Here is a 21,545-nt window from a genome sequence, read left to right as displayed (position 1 = left end):
GATGGGGGTGGAAGAGGGGTTGTGATGAACATTTTGTATAGTAGGATATTTTGATTAGGTTTTATTTTTATCTTTGCTGGATTTTTGTCATTCAGTTTATTAATTTTCTTAAGTTGCATTTTTAAGCCCCTATTTTTGATGCATTTCACATATCATAATACGGGGTGGGGCGGTTGATTTCTGTACTTGGAGGCGGGGGGATTCGTTCGTTATTCTCTTTAATTGACAAACACAAAAATTATAGACCTGAAATGAAATGAAATCAACAAATCTAGAATAGGTATTAAGTTAAAATACGGGATAGTTGCTTAAAGCATGTAAAGCACAGCACAGGGTTTGCAGATGTATTCCCTAACTGATAGAAACAATTAGAACGCTTTCAATAATATTTCGAAGAATTAGACTGCATATGCTGTTATGATAATCTAATATCAGAGCAGAGAAGAGAGAAGAACTAAAGGTGTCATTTTTTTTCTTCTAAATCTGAAATGGTGAAAAGGAATCCTGCAGTCATACAGAGTACTGAGTTGGTAACTTTATATATGTCCATGATTAAACCTTCTGCCAACATCTGAAAGAGGGGGATGAGCGGATAATGGGGACTCTTTAGAGGGCACTAAATAAGCATTTCCGAACAGGAAATGAAGAAAAAAACTATTGACAAGCAAGAACAGGGTAAAACAATTTGAATACTCCCTTTAAAGAAAGTGAGCATACTAGGAGCCCCATTTTGAACCGAAATGTGACTTGGAAGTTTCAGAGAGCCATGACGTATTATAATTTCGATAAAATAACTAACTAGAACATATTGAAAGAAAAAGTTGATCAACTGATCGATGGCACAAGCTGAAGGTCATCCTCCTCTTGCCATCCGGGGATTCACAGATGATAAAGGGCGAACATTGTTTCAAAGAACAACTCACATCATGAGAGTTATCGCTGGGATTTTGCAAGTTGTTGATGTTGACATATGATGATGTTGATGATGTTGATGATGTTGTCGATGTTGCTATATACGGCTAACATTTTTGAGTTTAGGTTGGAAGGCGGTGAAGCAGGAAGTGACATAAGCAGCTGCTTGCAAGGCGTTTACGCCGGGCAGTTCAAAAGGTTGTTGGTCTCCCAACGATTCCGGTAAAACAGCCCAGCTCAGCTTCTAAGACCAACATCTGCGATAGCTTCATCTCTCCTCCTCACCCTTTCCATTGCCATTGAGCCTTTGGTCTGCGCTTTACGATGTTTTCCAGAGTGATCCGGGCCCGGCAACTTCCGCCCTTGGGCCGCAAGGGCTTCGTCCCAGCGGTCAGAAGGACTGTCACTACCGATGCCGCCTCCTCGCATGCTGAAGCTGTCCCAGCTGTACAGTGCCCATAACTCCCCGCAACTCTTCCTCTTCCAACTATAAATACTCTTTTGAGAACAGATATCTAATTCTCTACTGTGTTGCACCAGGATGAGAACACACCATTCACAGTCAAGCTCTCCGATGAGAGTTTTGAGACATATGAGCTGGACCCTCCGCCATACACTCTAGAGACCACAAAGAAGGAGTTGAAACAGATGTACCATGATATGGTTTCCATAAGGTAATTGAATTCTATTGCACGAGACCTTACCTTGTTTGCCACAATTTCTTTGTCTTAACACCTTGGGCGCAGACGAATGGAAATGGCTGCGGATCGCCTGTACAAAGAAAAGAAGATTCGGGGCTTCTGTCACTTGTCAACGGGTCAGGAAGCCGTTGCGGTCGGCATTGAACATGCTATTACAAAGGAGGACAAATTAATCACCGCCTACCGTTGCCATGGCTTCGCATATATGCGAGGTGGAACCATAAAGTCGATCATTGGTGAGCTTCTTGGTCGTCGAGAGGGCATTGCCTACGGAAAGGGTGGTTCCATGCACATGTTCGCCAAAAACTTCTTTGGTGGAAACGGTATTGTTGGAGCTCAGGTCCCCGTTGGTGCTGGCCTTGCATTTGCCCAACAATACAATGGGGAAAAGACGACGACCGTCACTCTATACGGTGACGGGGCTTCCAACCAAGGTCAAGTTTTCGAGGCTTTCAACATGGCTAAACTATTGAATCTGCCTTGCATCTTTGGCTGTGAAAGTGAGTTTTGTTTTGGCGTATTTATATCTGAAAATAAAGTATTGATACTAATTTACCCGCTCCTACAGACAACAAATACGGCATGGGTACCTCAGCCAACCGCTCCTCCGCCCTTACCGACTACTACAAGCGCGGTCAGTACATCCCCGGCCTGAAAATCAACGGCATGGATGTTCTCGCCATCAAAGCCGCCGTCCAATACGGTCGCGAATACACTATCGCCGGCCGCGGCCCTCTTGTCTTCGAATACGTAACCTACCGATACGGCGGCCACTCTATGTCCGACCCGGGCACCACATACCGTACCCGTGAGGAGATCCAACGGATGCGAAGCACCAATGACCCCATTGCTGGCCTTAAGCAGAAGCTGCTAGACTGGGGTGTCACGAGCGAGGAGGAGTTGAAGGGCATCGATAAGGACGCTAGGAACTTTGTTGATGCGCAGGTTGCGGAGGCTGAGAAGATGCCTTTCCCGGATGCCACGCCGCGCATCCTGTTTGAGGATACGTATGTTCGTGGTAGTGAGCCTGTGTGGACCCGTGGGCGAACTGTTGATGAGACTTTCTACTATTAAAAGCGCTTAACCTGCGACATGTAGATGCTTCTTTGCTTTCTTCCTTCTTTTGAATTCTTGTGTGTGTTTTTTGTAGCTAGAGGTTTAAACCAAAATGGCAGGGTTTTTTGTGAGGGTAAACAAACCGAGTTGGGAACTTTTCATTTTGTTTTATTTATTCCCTGCTCCTCTTGCGTCCCGAGTTATCCCTGTCGTGCCTCTACATATAGCGAATGCTCTGTACTTTAAATAATCTCCTGACAACAAACATCCGGTCGACGTTCCGTGCTTTCAAATCTCTGCCGAGCACTTCGCAGCTGCCCTTTTTTGGACCTCATACGGCATTGTATATTAATCCAATTCACCCATGTATAATTCATGTACTTGTATCAACTCTGGTAAAAAGACCTACCACTTCAGAACAAGTGTGTTGGAGGGAAAGGTACAGCTGGTCTCTCTATATGTACTCCGTTGGGCTCCTGTGGTCTAGGGGAAATTACTCCCGGAAACCCTGGGAGACTCCAAGGTTCCGACGTGTAAAACCCAAACCATGACAAACGACCATGCAATTTCTAATATCTAAAATACTTACTTTCCAAGGCTTGGGAGTTTAAATTGTGTTGTGTTAGTACAGCAAGTGAGGAGACGGAGGAGGAGAAGAAGAAGAAGAAGAAGAAAACAAGCGGAGCAGACATTCATAAAACCTGGGATAAAAAGCCTTTGCAAATAAATAGATGTCATGAACGAGATATCATGTTAAGTGGGAAAGACACTATCGCATAAAATAAATAAAGAGGTAAATGGTTAAGATGAATGGTATAACCAGAGAAGGGGAGGAAATATAAATTGAAAACTAAAATAGATAACGGTAACAACATATTAAAAGATTTTAAAAAACAAGCTAAGAAATTAAAGAACTATCTGAGACAAGAAAAGACACCTTTAGTTAATCTAATAAATTTAGGAGTAACTAACCAACTAGTTAGTTAATTTAGATATTTTGCATAGTTAAATCCTTTTCATTTTATGCAATTTAGTTACTATATTTTGTATTGGGGCGAGAAATTTTATTTTCATCTCTAAGAGCTTTTTGATAATTATAAATTATTAATTAATTGGAAAATTATATTAATTATATAAATTCTAATAATTCATTATTATAAACGGTTTATTATTATTATTATTATTATTATTATTATTATTATTATTATTATTATTATTATTATTAGTGGTAGTAGTAGTAGTATTTTGATAAGAATTATAATAATTATAAGATATTTTCGAGTAATATTTTAATATTATATTTAAATTGAAGGTAAACTTTACAAGTGAATAGATAAAATATTCTAATCCATTAAATTATAATAATGGCTGATTAAGTGGATTTATTGATAGCGATGGTTCAATTTATTATGATGTAAAGACTATACAAAAACTAGCCAATCCGGAAATCCTTAACGAAGAAGCTAAGGAGACAATAGAAATTGAGCCGCGGAATATTTCATGAGATGAGAGACGCATTCCGCGCCTTTACCACATTTAATTTATTATATAGTGAAACCCAGGAAATGGGCGTTGATGTTGGAGTGAAGTATTCCCTACCGTGATGTTAAAACCTATGAGAGAATCGTTGCCATTTGGGAGAGAGAAGTCCTGTGCAAATCTCACTGCAGTGACAGGTTCACGGTTCTAGCGGTTCTGAGAGAAAGACAGAGATAAAGTAGGGAGAAGAGGGAAAAATTCCCGTTTAATGCTGAAGTGGATATATGCATTCGAGACGCACTTTACATTTCTCATCGTGAACTAGGCATGATATGGAAAAAATTTAGGTAGAGTTATATGAGAGAAAAAAGATGATGAGGGGAAGGAAAAGATATCACATATAAGATGGGGATAGTTGAGTATAACAGAAATGGTAAAGGGGATAATAATGGATAGAACTAATCCTCAAGCAAGCAAAAATGGGAGCAAAAGTAAACATAAATAAAATATAAACTGAAAGAGTGTCATAACAGTCATGAAATCCCCTAATTTCCCATATATATTCCTACCCTCAACTAACTAGCCCTCTATCCATAACTTCCCCCTCCCTCCCGATTCGTATCCCAAATACAAGGGATAAAAGAGAGTGGAAGTGCGGCGACTGATATCATCTCAAAAATAGAAGTTACTGTGGCTCTTGCCGTAACAAATCCAGAATCATCTCCTGCGTCTTCTGCACCGAGTCCAATTTCTCTTCAAGCTGTGCGCGATCTTTCTGGATCTCCTGGCGGAGCTCCGCACGCAACTCAGACTTTAATTGGTGGAGTGTCGACGCTGGTATTTGATTCTGTTGGATTTGGCCAGGGCGTGAGGTGTGGCCATGGCCGTGACTATGGGCCGGGTGATTATGGTTGGTGACGGCAGAGTTCGGAGAGTGTTTTTGTTGGTGTGGTGGTAGGATAGCGTGAGGGTGTGCTGCGGCTGCGGCTGCAGCTGCAGCTGCTAGGGACATGGCGTTCGATGAGTGGTTGCGAGAAGACACTGCTTCGAGGTTTTTGTTCAATTTTGATAAGGTTTCTAATATTGCGGCTCCCACAGCTGATTCTGTTGCTGTGGATGATGTGCCTGCTGTTATGATTGCTTGCGAGGCGGAAACCGGTGCTTGCGGGACGGATGTTTGAACTGGAACCGACGCGGAGGTATGTTTCTGCTGTTGCTGCTGCTGCCGTTGTTGATGGGTTGGTGTGAGCAAAGATTCCGTTGTTGAAGGAGTAGGAGGGGGATCGGAGGTAACAGGTATAGAAACAGGAGCCTCTATTCGAGTTGCCTTGGCTGATTTCGATGACGAAGGAAACATCGTATCAAATCCAGGCGGCAGCATATGCTGGTACCCCATGGCCACCCCATCTGCATCAACTACTGATTTCCTCTTCCGGCCTCTCTTACCCTGCTTGGCATGAATGCGCTCATTCTCCTGTTCCTGAAACCGCTTCCAGGATGGAATCCAGGAATCGACGGCAGCACTCCATGCCGCATCCGCCTGATCATCGCCCCGCTTCCCATCCAATCCCTCCAAGAATTTGATCCGCTGTTGCGTTACGAGCTCCACCTTTCGCCTTACGCTATGCCACGAATACGGATGGCCCTCTGATGCGGTGAATTCTTGCGTCACGTTCAACCACCATTCACAGAGGCGGTTGCGCTCGCCAAATGAGGCCGCGTGCCTGTTGCAAATTTCAAATAGCGCTGTCTCCTCGCGTGTCGTTAGCCGTTTACCATGTTTCCGTGGAGTCTCACTTTCGAGAAGTGTTAGATCAACACCCCGTCCAGGCCCTACACGTCCCGTTTGCCGCGATGCTGCTCCTCCATCTATATCAACGTCATCAGAGCTGGGTTCCGGACCCGGGGCCGGATGATCATATGCAGGTTCGGGAGCTAGATCGACACCGTTGTCCGGGACGACAGTCTCGCGTATGCTGGGACTTTCAGATAGTGAGTTGTCAGTGGATGCGGGGGTTTGTAGGACAGCTGCATCATGTTGGGCGGTGGGTACGTAGTTATTAGTTGGACGTAGGGCGGAAATGGGCGGAAGGGTATTGGGGAGCGGCCTCGGAAGCGGAGGGCCGGTAGGGAGCCATTGGAGAGAACTGTGATGGGTCTGCTGCTGCTGCTGGTGATGGTGGTGCTGATGCTGATGATGGTGGTGCTGTCTGGCAGAGACGGGAGTTCCTTGAGGCGGAGGTTCGACGCTGGTGTGCCAGTTAAACATTTGTTCGGGGGTTGGGGGGGGAGGCAGTGTCTTCTCTATTTCCCCTTTCCGTCGTGTGTTTATATCTCTGGTCCTTCCAAAGTAAAACCGCCTACAACAGCAGACGTGTTTCTCCTTTCCCCACTTCCTCTTTGTCTCCTCTTTTCCGCTCTTCGTTGCAGCAATGACCCCACAATGAGGCCTCCCTCTCCGCCTTTGTTTGTCGGCCGTTTAGAAATATCTTCCCGGTCAACAATGCGGCACGTTCCGCGTTTCCCGTTCTCGCTAGTTTCCGGTTTATCCTTCTTTTTTCCCCTTTATTGGTTTTTGCGCTGGTTTCGGTTTTGAAAAATTCAGCGACAAAAATAAGAAAGGGGTAACGTAATCAACAACGGGGTAAAATCACTGCAATACATGGAAAGATGAACATAAACTGGAAAAATAAAAACAATGATCTGAAAATTTCACATCAGAGCTTAAGTTTAAAAAACGGAAAAGGAAAAATGAAAATAGCAAAATAAAATCAAAAAGTTTTCAAAAATCAGCCTCCAAATGCGGGGGAGAGCTAGTCCCGATTAGGTCTCCTCATAACTTCTTAAATAAGCCGAGTAAGCAGTAACGTAATCGATAAGCAAGTCGGCCACATGAGCGAGTCGGCCATTTTCCTCCCCACTGTACAACAAGAATGCCTTCAAAGTCTCAACTATAAAGAAAAACTAGCAAATTACATTATAAATTATTTCCTATATGCTTAGAGCATGTATGGGCAGTATGCTCAATAATCCCACATACACTACACTGTGGTGCTGCACATTTTTGTGGTCATGACTCAGCAGCCTCAACTACCCCCTGCTCCCATTCATTGACCCTTCATATGTGATTCAAGTCTTCTTCAATCCTCAAAGCACCCTCTTGAGCTACATACATACAGCCTCTTTCTTGCTTCTTCTTTTGTTTGGCATTTGCAGTCCTTAACTCCCTGTTTTCAGCTGCTAGAATAGCAGCACTGTGCATTGTCATTTGACACCCCTTGACCAGCTGACTTAGGGCATGATTGATTGGACTGGGTGGGCTCTGCATACAGTGCTTGATATATCCTTTAACTTTCTCAGCCTGCTGCTCCAATTGGTGTATATTATGCAGTGTGACTGTGGCCCAGGAGGCCTGGGAGCTGTGGGAGATCCCTGGGGGTGTGGGGATATGCATCATGGTATTAAGCTGTGAGAGAATCTGCTCAGGATTGTATGGAACCAGCTCAGCAGCCCTAAAGCTGCTCTTGATGTTGCTCTCAGTCAGGGCCTGCATCTGAGCTGCAGGATAGAGACCCAAAAACTCCTCCTTGTCAATATGATTGATCCCAAGCCACATCTGGTTTTCCACCTGCTGTCTGTATGCAGTTTTCAGGGGCGAGAAGCAGCCAACATCCAATGGCTGAAGAAGATGGGAGGAATGTGGTGGCATGTAGAGGACAATGATCTGATTCTCAGTGCAAAATTGATCAAATCCAGCTGAGGCATGGCTTCAGTGCCAGTCTAGAATCAACAGTTGATATCTGACCTTCATACAGGGTAGAGTCTCCTTGTTGAACACCTCTTTCAGCCAGTATAAGCCCAGCTGGTCAGTGGTCCAGCCATTCTCACTGACTCCAATCACCCAGTCGTGTGGTAGTCCTTCTGTCTTGTACCAGCAGGATTGATGCATCTTTCCTTTGAGGATAATCATCATATGCAAGGCTCAGCCAGTTGCATTGACTCCAGCAATAACAGTCACTCATTTCTGATCTCCAGGCTGTACAAGCTTGGGATTCCCAGCTCTTTCAGATCCAGTCACCACCCTGGCAGTCCCAATTACACCCATCTGAAACCCAGTCTCATCAAAGTTGTAGATATCATCTTCCAGGATCCCATACTTCACAATAGTGTTTCATATGAGCCTAAACCACCCATGGATAACCTCAGGATCCTCACATAAGGCCCACTGATGATCATACTTGCGTGAGAACTTGGATTTCAGCTCATCATGATGCTTGACAAAGTTTCATACCCAGCATTCACTCACTGTGAGTGAGGGGTTGAATCCTTGGCTGACAAGAAGAAGGTTGGCCATTTCTTGTACAGCTGCAACCTGGGGAGGCTGACCTCATTCATTCATGGTCAGAATCCATTGAACAAGAGATTCTTCCTCTGTAAGACTAAGTTTCTGGTTCTTTGAGGGAGTGTTAACGCGTGCTGTATGACCATGTACCCAATCACCTAGGGTGGAACATGGAACATCATACAGCTTTGCTGCAGCTTGTACATTTGAAATTTGATCATTTTTAAATGCTTGAATGGCTAAAAGAAGCCTTCCTTCCTGAGTAGAGGCTTTATTTCTTTGTGTGGTTGACATTTTTGATGATGAAGATGTTGTTCTGGGATGAGATGAAAAGTGGCCAACTTGCTTATGTGGCCGACTCGCTTATCAATTACGTTAATGTTCCTGTACGCCAGATTACGCAGGAATCGTGTATTTATGGAGTCTGCCGGTGGTAAATTTTGCAAGTTTGGTATTTTGATATACAGAGCGGCATGCATCCTTCAAGGGAGGGAACAAACGAACTATCAACCCAACCACCGACTGACATCCATGGGAACATCAGCCCGTAACACCAACGTCCATTGGGCACGGTCAAGTTCTTAGGGGGTGATTGAATCTAGACACTGGCTCCATTCAACTACATATATCGTGGGTTACATTTTTAAACCCTCATGAGCAAGATGGCGTAACACGAGGCGGGTTTCCTTCGCGGGGTGCCCAAACAATACACCCAACATAACACATTTATTTACTGATGACCCAATAACAGGTAGGGACAAGACAACCTATCAAGGCAACCCTTTACCACCTTACAATACTGCGCCTCAATCTCACAATATAAGATTGCTGTCGCTGTCCTCAGACCTTTTTCTCATGTCTCTCTTTTATTTTTCATATCTTAATTGCAATGGTTGGAACCACCACAGGGAGAGTACTGTGATAGAACGCCCCTGTTTTTCGGGTAGCACCGCAATGTCGGGACATCTCAATGAAAGTCAGATCCTCACAATCTACAAAGAGGCAATCAAGAAGTATGAGGAGACCACGAAAAAGACTCTGGATGATCCAGCTCTACTTTCTAAGAATGGCCTCTGTAGATGATCTCCGGAACGCAATTGACAAGGAAAACTCCAAATCCCGCGATTTCGTGGAGAAGAAGCATCGCTTTTTGAATGTCCTAGAGTCAGCAATCAAGCCCGTGGAGTGCGTTGGGCCCCTCCTGGCAAGTACAGTCTCGATGGCCTTCTCTCTCCTCCCTCGTGTTTGCGTCACTTGATTAGTTCTGCAAAGTGGGTTTCCTCGTCTTATGATGCTATCCAGGAGTTGTTGGGGACACTGGAGGTATTTAAAACTGTTGGTACCACTTCTTGATAATAAAGAGAAGGAAAGGAGAAACATGCAATTCGAAATTGTCAAAAATGGCATATTTTACTAAAACTTCGAAACAACACGAACGCTTTCAGACATTACAATTCGCCTTCGGGTATATACCGAAGAATCGATGTTGGTAGAATTGAGAACCCAACGAAACGTCATTCTTGCAGCGCTGATCGCTATCTTTGCTTTCTCGAGGAAGTCCATCGAAAAAAGCCAGATTTGCCAAGTTTTGGAGAAATGACACTGCTCCATGGCGATGAAAAAGTCCATGATGCTGTTGATCGACTCGCTATTCTTATTGAAACTGAGAATCGCCTCGTTGGCGCGGACTCATTAACGCAATCTAAAAGGACAGGCCGCACAGTCGACAACGTTACACATACTGTCGCTAGCACTAGCACTTCAGTTTCTAATGTCGATCTTGGAGTATCGGAACTGAATAAGAAAGTTGATGTTCTGATGAAGGCTGATCAGCTACAGAACGGATTTGGAAGTGGCGTGCACCTGAGCAATCAATCCCCACATCAACGAGGTTCTTGAGTCTTCAGTGACTGCCTACGATTGGTCTGATAAGATCAACTGAACTCGGGTTAAACAAATCGGATTAGAACTGAACTTCATTTTAAATCATGAGTCAAAAAAGCTTTTTCGCGTTGATATGAGTTACGGTTAATCCTGGAGCTGGGAAGTTCTATATGGCACTCAATATCATATCGTTCCTCAAAAACTTGCATCCAAGAGGAGCCCAGCCGCCACCTGAAGTCTATGTTGTTTATATCTGACAACTACCCCTCAACGAGGCCATTCCACCAAGTACTCCACGATTTGGCCTTCCAAATTAGTGAAGATGACCCATACTATGTCAAACACATTATGGCAACATGTATGTCACAGGATGACATCTCACCGCTGGAAAGAATCTGGCGCACTCTTTTCGTCAATATTTTTGTGAAGGAAGCCAGTGTGAAGAGTAATATTTATCTCGTTTTCGATGTTGTCGATGAGGTGTATGGATATGAGATGTAGTCGATGATCAATATCATGAAAGATATTAACCAGGGTAGGTCAGCTCTCTATCTCTTCGAGTTTGTTAACATACTGAAGGTGTTTTGAAAGCTAGAGTTGTAAATTTAATACTGACTCTTCTCAGTGCACCTGTCTTCCCGTGTGCAAATAGTCATGCTTGGTAGACCCCAACCTACGGACCCCATTTCTGAAGCTCTTGAAATGGACGTACCCACGATTCTCGTAGTGGAAGATAAGAACTCAGCCGATATCATTTTAGCAATCTCAAGTCGAGTTCTGAGAGCTGTGTCACCAGAACTACGAACTGAAATCGTTTCGACACTTTCAGAGAGGGCCAAGGAACGCTTCTGTTGGTTGACCCTATGCTCAAAGAGCTGTTGAACAAAACGTTGCGAATCAACTATTCGCAAATGCTTGGTCCAGGCCCCAAGAAGGTTGAATGAAATGCTTAATCATATCCTTGAAAGCTTTTCGTCCACTTTCGTCAGCGAGGAAGCAGAGAATTTGAACGAACTCCTGGCACGGGTGACTTGTTCACGGCGCCTCCTAATGCCTACTGAGCCCGGTGTGGTTTTACGGTTGAAATCTCTAGGTGGAGACGGTATAATGAGTCTTGAGGATGCACTTCGAACACAATTCGCTTCCTTTTTTTCAGTCCTACTCGGAAAGATGCCCTTATGACAACGGACCGTTCAAGCAAAATCGTCCCTGTTAACGCGGATAGTAATGATGAGAGCGAAGAGAAGCATGAGGAATTTTTTTGAGGACATTGCAGATACAAAAATATTCTCCTGAGATTCACTGATAACCAAAGTTACCTTTTACCACGTCTTTATTTTCCGGTGACACGAAGCAAGGCAAGTTTTCAGTGGACTATGGGCATCTAAGCATCGGAGTTTAAGTTCAGTGAAGCCAGATTTATTGTTATTATAACATGCCTTGAGTTAGTATGTGATTATTACGAAAGTTCGGACCCGATAGAGACTGCGATATCTCGGGATTTTATGTGATGCACCACTCCCAGGACCATATCCACGCGATTACTTCTTCAGAGTTGACGATATCACAGAGGCTGGATATTGCGGATTTATTAGCCAAAACGTTGAGCCGAGAGAATGCTCTGAAAACCTATGCTAATGTGGTCGATAAGCACTTTTTCTCTCACCAGAACTAGAGCTTTATGAGAAACTGGATGGGTGATGAAAACGGGGTGAATTGCTTGACACCTGAGAGTCGACATTTCATTGAATCGACAGTTGAATCACTTGCCACATTATTCAAATCCATTGCTATCCAAATTGGGAGATTGGCTTTCTCAGCCTTCGATCATGGCTTTAATTTTCCACAGCAGGTCCAAAGGTATATCTGTCTTTAGCAACAAGAATTTTTTAAGCCGGAAGTCGACGACTATTCCACAACTGAGATAATTGCTGCTGCCAATTGGCTATATTTGGAGAGAAGTTGCTTCTGGTATGGTCTTGTCGGGGTCTTTAAAGGCATAGGTAAGTTGGGACGATGCTGTGGATTATCTTCGCAGAGCAGTTTGTTGTGTCCAGCAAACTGGGAGTCTCTTGTGGGAGCCAGAGATGCTTTTCACGAACAATCTCTGCATTCCTTATCGCTACAGCCACCGAGCGATACTTGACCAGGGGGAGAGCGATGCAAAAACCTTAGGGTATCTTGAATTTCACAGACTACAAGAACCCTGGCAGGGTGTTACGAGGCTTCGGGAGATCAGCAAAATGCGTTCTAATGGTATCAAAGCAGCCAGATGTGGGGGTTCCTGCTGTAGAACATTCTCCAACTATGACTGCATCTATGTTTGCAAGTACTGTTGCTGGGTACTGCTGTTCTTGAATTGCCATACCATGGTGACAAACGGTGCGCTGCATTCGGTGCAGGCCAATGCATCACTTGTTCTACGCTGCCCGCGGCCGCAAAATCAGGAGTATGGAAAGTTTCTGGTGAAGGGCGTTTCAATGGTGAGGCAGAGTTTAAGGGTATGTTGAAGCAGAAATGGGATTTTTAATTTCTAAGTAATTAATTCTCTTATTATATTGACAGAATATCCTTTCATCCTATTTGATGTCATTTTTGGGTGAGACAGTAAGTGGGAGATGATACGTATACTTAAGACATTATACTCAATCATGTGCTACTCCATACACGAATGTCTAATGGTCTCTGACATCCTTTTTGATAATGATGTTAGCCCTGTGTATAGAACTAATGCTGCTCCGAATATGATCAACTCTCTCTAATGACTTTAAAAGCGTTGATTTTTCTATTTCAGTATGCATTTTATATGCTATATCAATAAGCATATTTTTGGTAGGTTCTATGCAGCCAGAATGTTTTTCTCTTTCTGCTTTACCAAAAAGTGTTGGCTTATGGGTGTGTGCATTTACACCTCATGACATATGGCACCAAACCTGCTCACCTAAAACGGGGAATAATAAACCAAAATAGGCTTGTAACTTGGCATCTAACAGCTTCCTTGACACGGAGGATATTGCGTCTTCCCTCCTAGCAAAGGCATGTTTTCAATAGGCCTAAGCGGCGCGGTCCGTCCCGTCACAGCAGGTTGGCCTGTAACGACTAGGGCGACAAGCATGTAAAGGGACCCTGAAGAAACAGCGGTCTATTCGTATACCTAGCCTGGCCCGTACGAGACGATTGCTCCCCATATGTTACAGCATCTTCATGTGCACATGTATCTGTTCCAATGTTGGGTTCGATCGGGGGAGCAGTGGTTGATCATGGATTCAAGAAAAGAAGGTTTAAAACGAAGCATCAAAATTTTACACTTAGAACTCTAAATGCAAGGAAAAATGCACTATACAGAGTGTAGTTTTACTGGAAATCTTGCCTTTTCTCCTGACCATGTCCCGAGCTCTGACGGTCCTGTGCAATCATCAATGCAAAGCTGGATTCCATTTGCATGAAATCACAAGATGGATGTGACTGGTCGGCAGTCAACTCGAAAGAAACGAACATTATTCTCCACCGAAAACTTCAGAGTCTCAGCGGAGTATCAGCCAGTGAAACGGTCATCAGACTCACACAATGAAAGAGCCCTTCTGCTCTGTTTCAAAATAGCCAGTTTGTTGGACCTCGGGAGCTGATGATCATCTTGAATTCGTCCAGCCTTAAACGATGCTGTGTCGGGTCACAGAATATGTTGCCCAAGCGATCTCCGTTACTTCACCAAGTACAGATAGATAATTGACAGGTCATCAACTCTCTTCGTCCCTTGTAAAATCAAAATGGCAAAACATCGGAAGATGATTGAATTGTTAAACCAAAAGGTGATTTGCATCCTTGGTTGTTTTGATGCGCAATGCGTAAGAAAATTCTGTGCCTTCATTGAGATATCTTCCCTTAGATATCGGCCTGGGAGGAAAGCACCAGGCATAGTGGGGTCAGGACACGGCAAAGTGCTCCTTAGATCAGCGGTTTCATTGAGCCCTGACTCAATACTATTTTTCCTCCTCAGGATACAAAGATGCGACATTCTCTGCTCCTTATTTGCTGGAACACACTCTTGTCCTGCAGGGACTAACAAAAATACGGGTTTTGGCGCACCGAGTCCATGTTATCATAATCTCACATGCATCTCACCGACATAATCAGACGGTCAGAGTACGGAGAAGAAAACTCTGGTTGATTAACCCGTAGGAGGCGTCGAAGGTTCCAATGAGGAATATCCATGGATAGGGATAGAATGGCGTTGGCGTTGGTAGCTATCTTTTGAAACGTGGAGGAAGATACAACAATTTTGATATATCTTGAAGAGGCTGATGGAAAGAGAATTCCGGATATGGCGGTTTTTCTTTTCCTTGTTCCCCACCCTTTCTTTGGTTTTTACTTTGCTTCATAACTAGAGCGGAGAATTTGGGAAAAGTGGCAATCCCGAGAAGCTTTTTCCTGGAAACGACGCCTGCATTAAACAGTCAGCCTGGTATCCGAGGTGCATTCGTTTGTTTTTATTGATTTTGCATACAATTGAAATGCATGGTGTCGTAAAAAGCAAAAAATTTCCTCCAATGGACACTTGGTAGGAGGCCACAATTGTTCCTGACGCTGTTTATTGCTGGTATTTGTTCTCGAATGATCTTGAACAGGCGAAAAAAGCCAACGATGCTGGTCATTCGTTAGCGCATCCTGTGAATACGTGGGTATTGATCCAATGGGAAAAAGGGTGCAAACGGGTAAGTCGAGGAGCTATTGAATTTCGACGGGCGCTCTCAAATAGGGACTCTGAGAACGCAGGAGACGTTCTCGTATCGAATGACGGAGTTCCTTGAAATAGAATCAGTTGGAATAATGAAAATGATCTCGAATAGGGCAACAAAAGAGAGGAAAGAAAATGGCCATCACGTATAAACACTAATAATAAGCAGTTAACGGCTCTCTTCATTGGATATTTAACAAATGCTTCAAGAAGAATTAAAATCAGATGCCATTCTATTCATTGCATTGTATCTCATTAGCTACCAGAAGAAATAGCGGTTCTGACTTATGACGAAGTTATTTCCCCTTTCTCAACCTCACTAAAGATGCCCAACAATCAGCAGCCTCCAACAACGGTGTGAATGGAAGCAGCACACCTTGATGAAGTTCTTCTGCACTCAACAATCCATGGGAAGTACTGCAGAGAGAAAAGCTGTCAGAAAATAGTTTAGATGTGATCATCCTCATGTGCAATGGATCAGCAATTCAATGGACCACACCATTGTCCATCCTGTGATCATCCACCATACACCACAACATTATTTTTTTGTTTATTTTTAGTTTTATTTCTTTTGACTTCTTGGATGGTGTGTTGAGTTCACTGATTTCAAATTATCCAGCCTGCAGGTTGAAGCCTAATTATTTGCCAACAACGCCGGGCTTGCATCCATCGTGCATATATGTACTAGACGCCTCGAGAACCATTGGGCAAAGAGGCGAAAGGAAAAATGACCACGACGGTGGATCTGGACATGCTGACTTTGTTGTTCCCATCTTAACACCATACATCATGTGGAAAGGTTGTGTGGAGTTGTCCTTCCAGCCAAAACTATCTTTTAGTGAATGCATGGGGCGGTTTGAAACGCCGATCGATTGCTTGGTTGTCTTCCTTTTAGAGTTGAGCCACACTGGCGCCACTAAAAGGACTGCGGGGAATTAGCCTTCAGCAAGGGCAGACAACCTAACGACCAGGTAAGGTTTCCATTTGCCTCGATATTCGGTCAGGCCTTGAGGCTGGAGAATCACGATTGAATTGGTTGATGGTTGCCTTCTCCCTAGTAGTAGGGCAATCCTGCTTGCGAGTTGGGTGTTTAGTTGTGGCTAGCGTTGACTATGGATCGAGTCGGTTTCGATAGCTATGCATCGCATCAAGGTTGGATGGTGAGGACGAGGGTGGGACAGGGATGTTAAGTGAAGACCCCTTTTTTTCATACCCTTCTAGATGGTGAACGGCGCGGGATGGAGACATCCACCCAACTTTTTCGTCGAAGCAATTGAGATAGGAACAGGGCAAGATCCTCCAGCCATAGTACATTATAGTACAGTACAAACGTCCATTCGCTTCCGGCTCTCTACCCCGTGTACTGAATGTGCATATCCTACCAGGTTAGACATGTAAATACCCCAGAGATACACACCTTACATACCTCCAACGCACATATCTACATATCACCACATTCTCACCAACCCTTTTCACCTCGATTTTCATTCCCCAAATAGGCAGTTGGGGATGAATATGTCACTCAGTGTGGGCAACATCTAGTGAGGGCTAGTGGCTGCGTATCAAATACCAAGTCATGGTGACGATAGGGTATGGAGCTCTGAGGCTGAAGGAAAGAATGAGGAATCCCGTCCCTTTCTGTAACCGGAGTAATTGTTAGAACTTGGCATTGGGAATTCTGCTTTTTCTGTCAATTTTTCTCTCTGAATTTGATCATGAAATCGGCTTGTTTTGAGAATTCTTTCTTTGGCCAACGAGGCATTTCAAGATCCTCTCCTCTTTTCTGTGCAATATTTGAAACTTGAAGCTCACAAGTATACGGAGAAGTCGGCGGGAGGATATGATGAAAAGCTATTCGTCTTCGAGCCTTCAGAGACAGAAATTGAGTTCGTATCTTTCATGAGACGACACGTGGGACTCCGCTTGAGTGGAGCGATCAGCGGACGGATCCGCCTCGGGTCTAGAAGTCAGTGAATAAGTTATCACTGGCCGTAACAGTTTGGCCACGATTGTAAATATCAACTTACAAGTTTCCAACCAACCTTCAGTCCAACACCGGTATCACACAATCTCGTTGATTTTAGGGCTGTGCGCTTGTTCTAGGGCAGAGACATATGTCTGATTAACGAGAGCAGGACTCAATATCAGTGGCAGCCTCTACTGCCTTACGGTGTGGCGACATCCCAAAACTCCAGTTGACGACAAAAAGGCAAATGGAGACTTGATAGGTGATGAAGTATATGGTCTCTAGCTTCCCTGAGTCCGGTTTGCTGATGTTGCCTAGATATGGGTGTGGTTACAGAGTCAGACTTGTCACATCTGACCTCTTCCCCCGTTGATGCGATGCTGATCTTGATGAAGAGAAGACATTGGACATGCGCAGAGTTTATGATGAGCGATAGGCGGGCCCCATGTTATGCAGTAGTATCATAGGAGGGAATATTTGTTGGGCACTGATATCGACCTTTTCCATGTGGTGACCACCCCGTAAGCGACCTACGTATGCCCAGTACAGTGGAAATCGTTGATAGACATGAATGGAAAAGAAGTGTATATTCTCCATAACTTCAGCTTGAGATACAGGTACAGCATCAAGTCGAAAGTTCAAGCTGCGAGCTCTCAAAAAGTTCAGGCTTTCTCAGCTCATTCGCCCCTCCTCATCACCCGCTGCGGCCATCCTGAGCTCCCGGATATATTTTTGGACATACGGCATATCCAACTTACCCGCTGTGATGACGGCCCGGAACAGAGATCTCGAAGCTCCGGCAACTGGAGCTGCGTACCAGCAGCTCGGAACGCAGTTTACTGACCAATCCCAGGGGTAATCCTGATAAAAATAGAAATAAACAATAAAAATCACAATTGTAACATATCAGATTCTGCACGTTCGGATACGTGGTCAAAGTTGTGATTATGATGCAGGGCGGGGATCGCTTGCATGTGTCAAAATCCCACTCTGCGGGAAACCGTGTCGTCGTTTTTAACTATCCCTTTCTGACTGATCCGATTTTTAACTACTCAATACGCGGCCAGATTTTCAATATCGCCGGCCAGCTGGCTGCCTATCACCCGATTCCTGCAAGGAACGGAAGAGTTATGTAACCCCCGAAAAACCATTCCAGGTGCACAGCTGTAGGTAGTTATCCGGGGGCCTGTCAAGTCGCTGTCAACGCAAGTTTCATCCCAGCTGACCCCCAGCTACACCAAAGAGGTTCCCCGTTCAAGCCAATATTCAGTCCCCTGTTCTGATCGACATGCTCGTACTTATCAAAACAGCAGCAAACAAAACCCATTTGGCGTCTTCATCCTCGCCCCCGCCATTATCAGTTATTTAGCGAGGGACGGAACAAACCTGTCAAAAAAACCTTCGACATGCATTGCAGGCGTGCACACGCCATGTAAATAACTTATCCATGGATCGAATCACAAATAGCTTCAGGTTAAGGATCAGCCTATCTATCTTCAAACACTCATGTGGCATACTTGGCTGCAAAAATATATGTATCGGACCTCAGCTTTTTACCCCATAGGAGTATCCATGCTCGTCGCCTCCCCACGCAGATGGCCCACAGTGGCCGCGACAACCTTTGTGCCCAGTTCCATCTCAAAACTCGACCATCTTGTCGATGACTGTGACAGATCAAACAAAAACGCAGTTTATTTAATTTAATTTTATTTAAAAAAAAAAAAAATAAACTTTCCCTTATGGACACATCTACATACCCCCCCCCCCATCGACAAACCCAACCAAACCCTCCTTTCCACCCACCATCTTCTAGCCGGGAGCAAAGCCTCGACAACTGATCCCCCAAGTTCCCCTAAACCCATACCAAAAGGTCAAGGACATCAAGTGCACTGCACCTGAACTAAGCCACCCCGCGGCCGCTACTCTGTGCACGGCTGCAGACCCTGAATGCTAATGTGATGCACAGGACATGTTGCCGACGGACCGCATATGTCCCCCCCCCGGGAATCTGAATGCTGTCCTAAGTTTCAAGCTGGCTTTAGGGGGGGCAACAGGTTGCGTGACTTCTGGGTTATAGATTTAGATTTACTGGATGTTCCACACACACACATAAAAAAAAAAAAAAGAAAAGAAAAGAAAGAAAGAGAAGAAAAAAAAAGTGGGGGGTGGGGAGTGGGGAATTTAAGCAAAACCTTTCCTAGTGCTGAATTCAACATATGAGAACTCTGTACGCAATTTTGGCACATGCTGTCCCTCAGGATCTCCAGTGGCTCCTGACGACCCTATCTGGGTATGTATAGCATCTACCTAGCTAGGCAGTTGGGTAGGCTACCTACATGGATTACATTAAATGGGATAACCTCAAGATATGGTATTTTCAGCTGTTTGGCGTGGTTTGTGGGATAGATAGTTCCCCCCCACCCCACCCCGGGAACCCGAGAATTCATGAATGTTTGCATTTTTGCATTTATCACTCGAAAGCAACGCTTAGAATACGGGGGGAAGGAGGGGGGGAAATACCTAGACTAGTTTTTGTAAATTGAAAGCGAAGAAAATGTAAAACTTTAGAATGATTTGATTGAATCACCCTTGGGCCATGTGCGTGCGAGTTCCGTCCCCCCCTCTCGTTATCCATTTAGGACCCCTGCAGTTAGATTTACCGGGCTGGGATCTTCATGTGCAATCCTCTGCATATTTCACCCTGAAGATATCCATTCGGAACAATTTGCAATTTGCTTCTCAGGTGAGGTTTGCAGAGCGCTGTGAGCTGTCTAAATAAATATCCGTGAAAGAATGTAACTACCTTGGGCAGCTATTCCGGATAATCAGCAACAACAATAGCCAGCAGCAGCATCAGGGCCGTCAATTCTTCAAGGATGCGGCGGGCTGGTGATAGTTGGCTGATGGGTGCAAATGTCTCTCCCTCTCAAATTCTCGACGACGTCAGGTCCATATCAGGATCGTCACTTGCCGAGTGATCAGCGGCTAATCTTTTTTTAATTTATTTTTTATTTTTTTTTTCTCACTTGACAAGAACAACTAATAGCCAATGGGCAATCTTTGCAGGCTCCGTTGACAGTCGGAAGTTACCCGAGTTGGGTCTTGAAGTTGGAGGTTGAAGCGATCATCACCTGTAACCTAGTTATTGAAACGACGAATTATCATCCCCATCTTTACTCCATAACTACCTAAGTTGTTACTCCCGGAACTGAAAATAGAGACACACAGATATTGCAGGCATTTCCCCGAATCCGTTCCTATTCTCGTAGACGATCAACTATCGTCAATGCTCAGTTTTGCAGTACGAAGCAGATGCACGATCCGCTTCACGGCTCTGTTTAACCAGGCCAGGGACACATGGCAAGATACTTTAAGGGCAAAGGGGCTCTACGGGTTTCAAGGGTTCAGTGACTTTTCAGTCGTGAAACAAAAGCGTCATCCACTGCCGCGTTCAGTGTCGTATTCATGTCCATGTCCCGTGTCCCGTGTGTTATTCTGAGGTTCTGCGCTTCCCATAACTAAAGCCTACAACTTTATCCAGCTCGTTCGTTTCCCCCTAATTACCTGATTTTCCAAAGGTTGTTGAAATCCCATCCGTTTCAGCGCAACGGGGAAGAATTGGATACATCCATTTTCCAGACGGGGATCTATCTACGACGGGGGGGAGGGGGGGGAACGAAATCTAACCACATACCCAAAATAATTTTGATTATAATTATGATATGATAGGTCTGAAAAGAGAGGGTCAAAAGTTCAACCGGCCCCCGCCCGCCCCGTCAAAAACGTGGCCTGAACGAAGCCAATCGCTACTCAGATCGTTGGCAATACGTAGTTAACTACGAGTTATAATAACTGGAACTGGAGCCTTTTATATGCATTACTTCCTTGATGTCGGCACACATCCCCATGGATATTATATATATACGTGTATAATCAATCCATAACCTTATTCCTGGCTGCGACGAGCACCTCTGAGGCGGGCATTTTGACACTGACTGAGGCCACTGGTTAGCTAGCAACTAGTTAGAAAAATGAATTTCTTCGGGACCGAGTTTGATTCCCGATTGGATGGTTGGAGTGAGGGTTTTGGAAAATGGCGAAGCGGGGGTTGGTTTCAAGAGGAGTGGATGTTAACAACAGGAGGTTTTCTACGGAGTTAAAGAGAGAATAAGGTGTGACGAGATGTCGAATGCGGAATTTGCTGCTGAGGTGCGGCCTGAGAGAAGATAGGGGGGACGACGATAGCTGAGGAGTTAGGAAAAGGGAAGGGAAAGGATGAAAATTATTTTCCCCTTCCTCTCGGGGGGTTGTACAGCCTGCAGACTGTGTGGAAGTTTTGTACGGGGGGGCTGCCTTTACCCGCGCGCTCATGGCTGTTCGGCGATCGTTTGGGATGGACTCATTATTCTTTGAACCCTCGAACCCTCGATTTTATCCCCCCTCCTCCTCCCCTCCCCCTCCCTCTTTATA

At 44.7% G+C, this 21,545-nt stretch overlaps 4 protein-coding genes across 4 annotated transcripts; 3 read left to right on the top strand and 1 right to left on the bottom strand.

The window, feature by feature from the left end:
• Positions 1 to 1,236: 1,236 nt before the first annotated feature.
• Positions 1,237 to 2,687, top strand: PAAG_08295 (pyruvate dehydrogenase E1 component subunit alpha; the record flags this gene model as incomplete). Its single annotated transcript, XM_002789812.2, has 4 exons — positions 1,237 to 1,359; positions 1,453 to 1,586; positions 1,659 to 2,113; positions 2,182 to 2,687. The coding sequence occupies 4 exons, from the start codon at positions 1,237 to 1,239 to the stop codon at positions 2,685 to 2,687; spliced, it is 1,218 nt and encodes a 405-aa protein (XP_002789858.1).
• Positions 2,688 to 4,833: 2,146 nt separating this feature from the next.
• PAAG_08294 (hypothetical protein) lies at positions 4,834 to 6,417 on the bottom strand (the record flags this gene model as incomplete). Its single annotated transcript, XM_002789811.1, has 1 exon — positions 4,834 to 6,417. The coding sequence occupies one exon, from the start codon at positions 6,415 to 6,417 to the stop codon at positions 4,834 to 4,836; it is 1,584 nt and encodes a 527-aa protein (XP_002789857.1).
• A 3,139-nt stretch (positions 6,418 to 9,556) lies between these two features.
• Positions 9,557 to 11,639, top strand: PAAG_12532 (hypothetical protein; the record flags this gene model as incomplete). Its single annotated transcript, XM_015848011.1, has 7 exons — positions 9,557 to 9,675; positions 9,936 to 10,381; positions 10,589 to 10,854; positions 10,876 to 10,909; positions 11,000 to 11,187; positions 11,299 to 11,453; positions 11,531 to 11,639. The coding sequence occupies 7 exons, from the start codon at positions 9,557 to 9,559 to the stop codon at positions 11,637 to 11,639; spliced, it is 1,317 nt and encodes a 438-aa protein (XP_015702382.1).
• An 822-nt stretch (positions 11,640 to 12,461) lies between these two features.
• PAAG_12531 (hypothetical protein) lies at positions 12,462 to 17,934 on the top strand (the record flags this gene model as incomplete). Its single annotated transcript, XM_015848010.1, has 3 exons — positions 12,462 to 12,630; positions 12,705 to 12,875; positions 17,693 to 17,934. The coding sequence occupies 3 exons, from the start codon at positions 12,462 to 12,464 to the stop codon at positions 17,932 to 17,934; spliced, it is 582 nt and encodes a 193-aa protein (XP_015702381.1).
• Between the last annotated feature and the right edge of the window lie 3,611 nt (positions 17,935 to 21,545).

The sequence above is a fragment of the Paracoccidioides lutzii genome (assembly GCF_000150705.2).
Source record: "Paracoccidioides lutzii Pb01 unplaced genomic scaffold supercont2.31, whole genome shotgun sequence".
Taxonomy (NCBI): domain Eukaryota; kingdom Fungi; phylum Ascomycota; class Eurotiomycetes; order Onygenales; family Ajellomycetaceae; genus Paracoccidioides; species Paracoccidioides lutzii.
Note: the sequence above shows the minus strand (reverse complement) of the source record. Positions and strands in the feature narration are given on the sequence as shown.